Raw genomic sequence first — 10,881 nt, forward strand, 5'->3', positions numbered from 1 at the left:
ACACGCACATTGCGTTTTAGACCGAGCTTTATTATACATTTTTATTCTAGTTTATTTTCAAAAGTTCTCTACAAGAGAGTGAAGGCTGTCCATAGGCAAGGAGGCCTGTATTGCATCAACAATTTTAATTTCAGTAGATTCCAAAACACTACACATCCCAATACATTAATGGATATGCAATAAAAATACATTAAAGTAATGGTAGTTTTGATGGTCGGAGATTTAGATTTAGAAAAGTTGTTGCAGCTCAAATGCATCTTGGCACAAACTGTATATGTATATATCTTATTTTAAATATCAATGAGGGCAGTGTGATAGTGCTGCAGTTTACAATGTAAACAGAAATCTGATGTTAATCTCAACGTGAACAATGCCAGCATTCAGAAATTTTCAGATTGTGCGACACAGAACAGACAAACAGAAAATTGTCAGAGAACAGTTACATAACCAATTAGAATGGAAACAAAAAAATTACCAGGCATGCGTTACAATAGTGCCAACATCTAGTAGGAATTCACACAGAAAATGAACTTCCTTTTTTTTTCTTCATATCAATAACATCAAAAGCAATTACAATTAATGGAAATTACAGCAGTTTCTCACAATTACCATAGAAAAATAAGTAAAATGGACCCGAACAAATCTGGAAGCTCTTGAGATTGTCCATACAACATTTGTAGGAGTGTGCCCTTTTTATTTGCCAACAGAGCCATGCTGGGTATTGTTGTCAATGCTTCATGCAGGATAAAGAGACGAGTCTTGACATCCAGTCTACACTTTTTTTGGTAAGGTGTCACTGAGAAAAGGTCAAGCAAAGATTGTAGCAGTAAACACCTTTGTCGGACATCAGAATTCAGTAGCAGCCATCTTTCCAGGATTCATCAGAGATTTTCGCCATGCCCAACGACCTGTTGATAAAATTCAATGAAAAAGTCTTTACTGCCTTTGTTCACAGCTTGGATGGTTATCAAACTACTTTTTATGACAAGTGTCAAAAGTGCAACAATGGGATGACATCATAAACAGGGGGTTAGAGACTTTGCAACTCAGAAGCAGGATAACAACCTTCCCTTATTCACTGCCGAAAACAAAGACAGAATTTTAAAAGACAAATGTCTCACAAGTTGCATAACTTAGAGTTCAACCAAAATAATCTGGAGTTGGCAGACGTCCAACAGTCTTCATGTAACAAGGCTCCCTCGTGATACTTCAGATCATGCAGCAAATGTGTTTTGCACGTGTTGCCACCTCGGAAGATAACCAGTATCAGCAAAGTGGTCAGTGTGATGAAAACAGAAAAGGAACTGACTTACTATGTCATGAACATAAGCAACTGTAATGAAATGACCGTTAATACAAGCTTCAAGTTATGACGCATATATTAAGTCCAGCAATGTCTATAAAATGCCACTAGGTGACAATATTGCTCAAACACATTGCTGTTTTCATTACTTCTGTCGGCTGTCTTCAAAGGCTGGGTAGTTTTACTTTGACTTATTTTCTCATACAGCTTTTCTTAGTACTCGTATGACTTCACTAAAAACATTTGTCAGGTTATAGGTTTTATGATGGCGACAGCTAAAGTTTGGAGCTAAATAATCCCTCCTCAAAGAATTTTCTTTAGGGAAACATTGTTTAAAAATAAAACTACTTGGATGTCAAGCACCGTCATAGAACAGATTGTTAAATTGAAGTAGTATTGTACTTTATGGCGCTAACCTTCTGGCCGGCTGTGATAGTTTACTTCTGGTGGGCACAGAGTGTCCTCGGCCAATAGAGGTCCGTCCGGCGCCAGCGGACGCTCTGCCTGGTATGTAGGATCCGCCATTAGCAGAGCCAGCCTGCTGAGCCCGGCGAGCCCCCGAAGCAGGGGGTGCTTGGATCACAGGCAGACCTCTGGAAGGTTGACGAGATGCCATTGATCCCACGGGGGTGACAGCTTTAACTGGAGCCCGCAGAGAAAGAGGAGACTGGCCATTGCTGCGCAGGCGACTACCTGCCATACCTTCAGTAAACAAGAAACGAGTGTTTGTCAGTGGTGGGTTAATAAGGAAGTGAAGACTGAGGACAGGGGGGAAAAAAAAAACATCTGTGGCACGAAATAGTTTTGAGATGGGGGGAAAACCAGGTTTGATAAGCAGGGAAGTGACTGTCAGATAAGGGATGTTATTCGAGGCATATCGCAAAGATGCAAGATTAAGGAGCCTTGCAACATCAAATGCTTTTCAGTACTAGAGCTTTATCAAAATTTATCTTAAGGCTCTACTTTTTGGACGCCATCAATTGTGGCTGTACTTCGTGAACTGTACGCTGTATGTAAAACTATTTTATGTGGTCCTTGCAACCTGGAACCCATGGACACCGTGATGACACCCACTTTAGGGAACTTTAAAGAAAGTGTGGTATCTAAGGTCAATAGAGTATAGTATATTGCTTTCACAGCTCTCAGATAAGACTGAGACTTACTGCTTATCTTTTTTTCCTCTGATAACAACACATGGACAGTCTATCGTTGGAGTCCTAATTCCAATAACTGAAACAGAGTTGGAAGTGGCAGCAGGGTGGTGGAATGGAAACAGGCATGCTGAGGCATAGCTTGTACGACAGGTGCATGCCATTCAATAAGACGAAGAGTCCAGGGAAAAGAGGGTGGGGGGTTACCTGAGGAGGGGGAGGGAGTCAGGTGCGACATGCGGTTGCCAGAGCTCTGGAGGTTAGCCTCCATGCTGCGGCTGTTTCTGACTGCCTCCAGGGAACGTAGGCTGGTGCGGGGGGCCAGGTTAGGCATGCTGTGCCTCAACTCTTCTGGAACCACAGGTCGACGACACATGAAGCGACAAGTCTTGGACGTCATCACCTTGACTCAAATGACGTCACACACATCCAAATATAAGCCTCAAGAAACGAAACAATTTTTTCGGACATACCCTCACTCTTGGCAAATTTAAGAAGCTCTGCACTGGGGCCTTGAAGAGAACGTCTGGGGGTTCTTGTGCGAGGGGCCCCGAGTCTACTGCTGTGCTCCTGACCGTGGTTGGAGGTTGAGGGCGACAAACATCGAGGTGAGCCCAAGGGCGAGGGGGTGAAGCGGTGGCGTTGCTGGGGCATAGGACTGAATTCATCGTCTTCGTCGTCCAGGCTGTAGTTGTCAAATTCCTGGTCGCTGTAGGTGCCGCCCCGGCGAAGGGATTGAAGGGACGTTGTCGAGCTGCGACGCGATGCAGACGCTGAACTGGAAGCGTAATCCTGCCTCAGACCTGATATCGAAAATAGACATCTTGAATAATTTTATTTTGCATTTAGAAAACAAACAAAATCTTAATGTCCTAACATAAACTGCGCCAACTGCAGTGCTGGAGCACTATCTCTTCGCAAAAGTATTGTCGAGACAGGCTCAATTCTCTACTCACTCTCTTCTTGTAGACGAGCCATGATCTGGACATCAGTGAGATCCTGCAGCTTATAACCCATGGAGATGGAGTCATCTGAAGTACTGAGCTCGCTGTCTATGGAAGACTGAGAGCTCAGGGCCGAGGGCACACCCGAGACACCTATCAGGTGGGGATCATGTATGAAAACATGTTGGATTTAGTCAGCTAAAGACACGTTTGGCTTGTGAGCCCCAGGAAAGCCCTTGTGTATGTCAATATTATATACCTTATATCATTCCATTTTTTACTTGCTGACGTAAATGAGAGTATGTGCAATTAATGTTGCCTTGATAATGGCAACAATTTTGCAATGGAGAAAAACGGATCTGCACAAATCACAGCTTTCCTGGGACAGAATGTGGATGACGTCAGAAACTGATGTCAATTTTGAAAACTAAGAAAAACAACAGGTGTTTCAGTCTGTGAAGATTATGAAGGTTTAGTACCGTTAAAGCCTTAATGCTCCGACTGATGAGGCATTTTCACAATTAGCACATAATCAGCCTTGCGCGAGCTGAACACATCGTAAAAGAATGCGTGCCTTTCGCATTTGTCAAACTACTCATGCCAGAAGTTCATGGATGCGGTTCATTTTACTTGATGGCCAATAACAATAAGACAACAAGAATGTGCTGGAAGCATTTTAGTTAAAACAAAAGGCAATAAAAAAAAAAAAAACACTGATTGGATGTTTGCTTTCTGACAAGTATCTAGTATGTTAACCTATGCAGCTAATGTATTTGTATGCAATGCAAAACTAGAGGAATCTGATTTGACATATGAGACAACCCAGGAAAAGTTGCCTGATCACAAGTTTGTGATTATCGTGGATCATCAACCACACCATAAGCCATGCAAAAACACTTACAGGCTTTGACAACAAAATTAGCAACGTGAGAGAAAATGTCAGGAAAATCAGGAGAGCAAATGTAACACCCATCAAATCAAGACAGAATTGAAGTACATTTCATTCATGTTGAAACACCCACCAAAGTATAAATCACACATACTTGCTAACCGTCTTCCATAGTATTCTGGCTCTAATGAAATCCTATCATCATCACCGGGACAGAAATCGACAGTTTATAGTATTTTCATTTTCATTTAGCGTGGGACTGTAGACTGTTTTGCCAGCTACAATGATTACCTCAAAATGTAAGTGACAATGGTTATTGTTTTTACAAGTTGCAACTATTGGCAGCTATTCCATTATTTTGTACACTTTTATACTTCCTGTTTTTGTTCCTCTTGCCAACAGACCTGTTTGAGGACTCTCGCCTGAAGAGTTGTCTGTTGTGCATTTCAATCTCATCGGCTGGTGTCGTTTGTCATGACAAAGCAGTGAGTGAGGATGTGTACTGCTAATGTTTGCTGCTCTCTGCACCGTCACATGTTCTCACTGTTTCATTTGTATTTGCAATTTAGCTTAGAATTTGACGGTTCATATGTGGGACAGTTGATGAGGTACATTTGACAGCCGATTCCTCATCGTCATTAGGTCTTTGAGTTAAAAAATGTTACTTTAGAAACTCCCTGGATAGCTAGTTAACATTTTAAAAATTGGAATTGTTCCGACGGACCTTTGATGTCCCACTAGTTAGCCTGCTCGTTCCATAATGTTAATAACGTTATATTTTCTGTAATTATTCTTCGTTTGTTTTTTTCTCCTGGGTTTACCTTGAGATCATAACATCAACCACTGCTTACGTTGTGACATTAAAAAAGCTTAGCAAATATTTCGAGTACATGTGATTTATAGCTGACCCAGTAAAACATGCAAAAAGCCCCGGGAGTGGACCAATTATTGACACATTAGTGCACACATGACAAGTGACCCACTTCCCAGCAAAAAAAACCTGACATCAGTCCCGCTGGTAGTGTTGTTGAGAACATGGGGAGCACAGCGTGTTAATGTCATGCCATACCTGAGCTGCCACAGGTTAGTAGAGATTTGTTAGTTGATTTGTGGTACCCAGGAGAAATCGGGCCGGAGCCTGCCGGGCCTGCCTCTGCCGACGGGCTGCTGTACATGTTCCTCCAGCGGGATGCTGTGGGGCAACAGGAAACCACAGATTGGATGACATATTGTGGAGGAAAGAAAGAAAAGTTAAGGTGGGACAATGTGTAATGGATAACTTGGAGGTTACGCGTGGAGTTTTAAGTCACAAAAGACACAGGAAGAAAATGGTAAACATCCATACTTGAATTCATCTGAAAGACTTTCATTTTTTTCTCAAAAGCATTTTTTAAGGGGAAAGAATGAGATGTTCATTGAGGTGACATACTTTCACATCCCCACTTTTACTCCCACTTTATGTGAAACAGAGAACAGTAAAGTGATGCAGTAGAATTTGAGACTGTGTCAGCGTTACTGCTGACGCCTAAATAGCATCTATGCTTTGCCAAAACACGCAGTTTGACTTCTATTCCTACCATTTAAAAAGGAAAGTTGGCCCTAAGTGAGTGACCCAACCCAGTGCATGACTTTCGGAGTCACTTTGCCCTGCGATGAATAGCTGGTTTGTTTGGGCTCTGCAGAGAGCTGAAAGTAGAAGCTGCACAAAGCTAAAATAATGAAAGGAGCGTTTTGGATGAGACGTTTTAAGAGGAGGCAACGTCACAAAACAATACATCAGGATTTTTTTTTTCTTGCTCAAAATGTGTTCAAATGTAACAAGTGAAAGACATACTCTGGTCCAAACGGTTGATTAGGGTTCGGCATGCCTTCTCCGTCTCTGGACTGGGGTGGTCCAAAACTTGCCGACACCACTTCAAGGGAGACTCGGAACCTGCGTCCGATACTTGTTTTTTCGGCAACACATATAACCTGTTGACAACAAAGAAAACCCATCAGAGCAAAATAAAGGAGTGGGGAATAGAGGTGGGACAATACCCAGTGCAGCAGTGGTGTGTGGAGGGCATTTTAAACAGGGCAAAAAAAAAAAAAAATGAATGCCAGTCACATGGTTGTATTTTCATAGCTTGGCGAAAATGTAAGGGAGCAAAAATGTTCAGAAAAAAAATACCTTGCATTCAAATAAGAAAACAAGGATGTCTAATTGAGGTCTGGGTGTTGATTAAAAAAAATTACCTAAAAAGAAAGCCATGTTCAAGCAACCTCTTCTGTGGTTATGCAGAAAAAAAATACCTTGCATTCAAATAAGAAAACAAGGATGTCTAATTGAGGTCTGGGTGTTGATTAAAAAAAAATGACCTAAAAAGGAAGCCATGTTCAAGCAACCTCCTCTGTGGTTATGCATTTTTTTTTTTTTTAATGCTGTCACAGGTGCAGGGTTTTCACAGTGAAGACAAACAGCCAGAAGCTTTCAAGTGACGCTCTCACGGGCCGATCCTTTGAGGTGTGTACACAAAGGACGTGGACCAACTGGTTCAGAACCAGATTTGACCACAATTCATCTTCCCATCGGACAAACACAAAGGCGAACCGCGGAATGAGCAACAACACAAGGAGAAATATTCAGGTCGCATATCCCGCGGCTTCTCCTTTTGGTGGTCTGTTTGTGCACTGGAAACTGCGGAATTTGCGCATGATCATCTCTGGTTTGAGTTATGGTTTGCAAAAACGCACTGCGTCTCATCTGAGTGATCGTTGCAAATACATACGTGTCGTCATTTTAACAATGATGTTAGTCTGCACAGTCAAGTGTGACTTCAACTCCTGTGTGACGATTGGCCCCCCACATTCCCCAGAGCTCGAACAGCCCCCTTTCGCGCCAGTGTTTCTGTCCCAGTTGCAATCCGGTCACAGTTGGGGCCCTGTGTCACATGCTGCGCAATCCCACTCAAAGCAGTTTATCCACGCGGCAGCGGCCAGGCCAAACCAGCTCAGATTATGTTCCTACAGGGATTACTGGCTCTTTTGGCTATGATGCACCTCCAAAGCACATATGGTATGGCTAATGATGAAATAAGGCGGGAACGGGCTGGCTGGCTCTTAAGCGGCTAAATTGGCTGCTTTGAGCCTTTTTTTCTGTTCTATTGCTGCTTTGGGAAATGATATGATGTACATTCAAATTGGAAGACAAGAATTAGCAAATGAAAAGATGACCTACAGTCAAAACGAATGAAAGCACACAGCCAACGTTGGCAGTAAGAAATATTTCAATAGGATATGACACGTTAAAGTTTTGGAGGCCACTCCTTCAAGTACACTTTTCTTTTTTTTTAACCTTACAAAACTAGTGTTCTACAACCTTTTTATAAGTATATTGTCACTGTCTAATAGCTTAAACCACAACATTTTGAGTTCTTAAAAGCACGTTTCAATTAAAACTTTTCTTTTTTTCCAAAACTTGAACTATGATTTAACCATTTAATTTATTTGTATTTCATTGTACAATATCCATTTTCTATAGCACTTGTGCTTTGTTGTTGACTGTCAGAGTGGGGTCGGTCGGGCACATCATACAGTTGCTCTGGCTATGGCTTATTGTTAAGTGGTGTCTTATTTTGTGTTAGTTACCGTATCAATTTTCAGTTCTGTAAATTAATAACCCTCCAGAAAACCTGTCTGACAAGTACAATGTCTGGGCATTTCTGTTATCCTTTTTCCTTTTTAGTGTGAACTATATTTAAGTGAGCACTAACAGCCTTCGGTATTCACGTCTCCTACACTGTTTCTGAAATCTCTCCGACCAGCTTTCCTTCCTTTGTTGATAAATGTCAAAGCTGGCTTGTGGTGTTGCTCATTTGTGTATGTCTCAGAATTATGTAAAACTCTAAATAGCCAAATTAGACAATCGTAACTTGGGAAGAATCTCAGTTGCAAGGGTCCAACTGCCCATGTGACTCGTCTTAGCGTAAAGACTTTTGGATTACGATAAGTGATGAAATGTGACATTAAAGCAGCATTGATGTGCATTTTATGCATATTGTGCAATCACTAACGGGCTGTGTAGTGTCGTTGAGAAAACATACCAACTGTCCTCATCTTCAACTTGGGCCCACTCCTCGTCCAGATCGAAAACGTCCACCTCATCCAAAGCCGATTGCTCCATTCGTGGATCGCTTTCTGCCAAAGTCTCGCTCTCATAACTCTCTTGCGAGGGGCTGTCCGGCGTCTGGCTTTGGCCCTGTCTTGGCCCGCCGCTACAGGTCAGCGTGAGGAAGTCGCCACATGAGCCGACATCCTCAGCAGCATCTTCATTCTCTTCGTCCTCCAGCCTGTTGGCACCTGGTAATGGGGACATGTCATCGCCGCTGCTGAAGCTTTCCAGCGGGGCTGACAACTCCAAGTCTCTGTTCCCCTCTGCACAACTGAAACTCTCTTTGTTATTGCTCTCGCTGCTAGCTCCTCGCTTGATGATGTTCTTGCTTCCCCTGTTGCGCAGCGTCTCATTCTGGACCTCCAGTCTATGAACTAGTTCTTGCAACTTTCGAACCTCCTCCAGCTCCACATCCGCAAGGTCTTGCGTTCCCTCCACTTCCCCCTCGCACCCAAGCTTGGAGCCCTCTGTGAGGCCAGGGGGACTACCATCGTCAGGCTGGTGGACCGGGCTGGCGCTTTCGGGAACCACCATCCTCCTCTGGTGGGAGTTGCACTCACATTAGCATGACCATAAATAAAAGGCTGGCCGACTATTTACTGAAAGAATAAAGGAATACTTGCTTTGACTCATCTCTTGTCGGTTTCACAAACAACAAATTTATCAGAACATACATGGATGACGAACGCTCTTCAAACGAGCCATGTGGAACAAGCCGTTCATACTCAGCAACTCCTTTTACTGGTTCATATTTTCGAGACACAACACGCAACAAAAAATGCTATATAATGCGCCATCGTTGCTGCAGCGAAGTAACAGAATAACAAATAGCTCATACGCTGGTTGACGTTCACAGGGCTAGCATATGCTACGAGCAAAACAACCGTACCGGTGAGTGTTCCGTGTTGTCCTTGCGAGCCGTGACGATTGCCCGACCGCCGCCACTCCGAGCTCAAACAACTCCCCGGAACACAAGAGACCGCATGAATGAGCCAGTGAGTCCCGAGCCGCTGACTAACAGTCGCGTAAAAGCCTCGTTTGTTCTCACTTCATGTCCATGTTGTAATGCCAGCGAGGCTTCTCTGGTTCTAAGTCACATCGCTCGTCGCTAACTAGCTTGTTGGCGGACTTTCGTTAGCATACAGAGCCTCTCCCCCCAGAGTTCTTTCGTTGTTTCCGGGCGCCCCCTATTGGAGGGACGCAGTAATTTTGAATAGGCTGTTGTTTTACAGCCGCTAGGTGACGCTGTTTACTTCAGTTTGCTGAGCTACTTTTGACTTTCTATGGTTCCACGATTGAGATCAAAACTTCTGCAGTAGTAAATCATTATTGCTCAATGAAACACACACAAACACACACACACACACACACACGCGCAAAGAAACAAAACAAACCCTGAATTATTTACGCTGTCAAAAAACACTGAATTGTATCAAAATATTTTTAATGGATTAATTAAATTAGGGGACAAGTTGTGTCACAGCAAAAACACCCATCGTATTTTACGAGTCATGTCAGAAAAGTTTCACGACTGCTGTGACAAAAGATGCATTGGATTGGTAATGGACTTTAAAGTCTTTAATATGTATAGAAATGATTTCCAATACATCCATCTATCCATTTTCTGTACTGCTTGTCCCCACGGGGGTCGCGGACTTTACAATACATATACAAATAATTGCAACTGTAGTAATTGCAATTGAGGACTGTGTATTTGTGAAAGTTTGTTTTATTTGAGATATTTGTCAACCAAAATACAACTAAACAAAGGTGTGTGGAGGGAAATCGGTGTTGCAGGGCTAACGGGGCATGAACCGCGTTAACCCCCAGGGAAATACATCTGGGCAAGTCAGGATGGATGAATGCACATGTTGCATTATTTTCCCAGCACTGTCTACCGTGTACTCTTGGAAGAATTCTACTGGGGTCCCCTGCTAATTCGTCATTACAGCGGCAGTTCAGAGCATGAAGTATGAGTATGAAGCATGCAGTCACTTGTCCTGCCACAATTCTGGTTTATTCTCGCACTGCAATCGCCTCAGGATAGTGAAGAAAAAAAAAAATTAACCTATTGATACTCCTATTGTATGTGTATTAAGAAACCTCTACCGTTTCCCTCAACTATTTCAAACTAATTAGGCAAACATTAAAAAGGCAGTTAATTTATTTGTATTCAACCTGGGGCATGGCATGTATTGTACACCAAGTGGCAAAAATGAGTTTTGAAATAGCGTCAAAATAAATCAAATAATGCAGCAAATCTGCGTTCAAAGCATATTTATTTTAAATGATCACCTTTGTTACATATATGCCGTAGGCTGAAACTAACCCAGTCCGTATCTGTATCTCTACTTTCAAATAGTTGCTGCTCTGTTAACATGTTTGTGCAAGCCTGTTGTGGAAAATCACAGCTGGCCCCATCTCAAGGGAATCCACTCAAGTCA

General features: G+C 42.7%; 1 protein-coding gene across 3 annotated transcripts; it reads right to left on the reverse strand.

Annotated features, from left to right (window-relative positions):
* Nucleotides 1–9: 9 nt before the first annotated feature.
* LOC148404017 (SLAIN motif-containing protein-like) lies at nucleotides 10–9,610 on the reverse strand. Of its 3 annotated transcripts, none has more exons than XM_088358680.1 (9): nucleotides 9,327–9,610; nucleotides 8,370–8,977; nucleotides 6,122–6,258; nucleotides 5,357–5,479; nucleotides 3,411–3,551; nucleotides 2,928–3,257; nucleotides 2,662–2,805; nucleotides 1,720–2,005; nucleotides 10–908 (listed from the first exon to the last, which is right to left on the reverse strand). In XM_088358680.1, exons 2-9 carry the CDS (start codon nucleotides 8,969–8,971, stop codon nucleotides 854–856), a joined length of 1,818 nt encoding a protein of 605 aa, XP_088214806.1. In that variant the 5' UTR covers nucleotides 8,972–8,977; nucleotides 9,327–9,610; the 3' UTR covers nucleotides 10–853. The 3 variants fall into 3 exon arrangements, with proteins under 3 accessions (XP_088214806.1, XP_088214875.1, XP_088214945.1); XM_088358749.1 differs by having other exon boundaries at nucleotides 8,370–9,036; XM_088358819.1 differs by lacking the exon at nucleotides 9,327–9,610 and adding an exon at nucleotides 9,061–9,319.
* Nucleotides 9,611–10,881: the final 1,271 nt, after the last annotated feature.

Source organism: Syngnathus floridae, chromosome 1 (genome assembly GCF_059516105.1).
Source record: "Syngnathus floridae isolate MCC-2025c chromosome 1, RoL_Sflo_1.0, whole genome shotgun sequence".
Lineage (NCBI taxonomy): Eukaryota > Metazoa > Chordata > Actinopteri > Syngnathiformes > Syngnathidae > Syngnathus > Syngnathus floridae.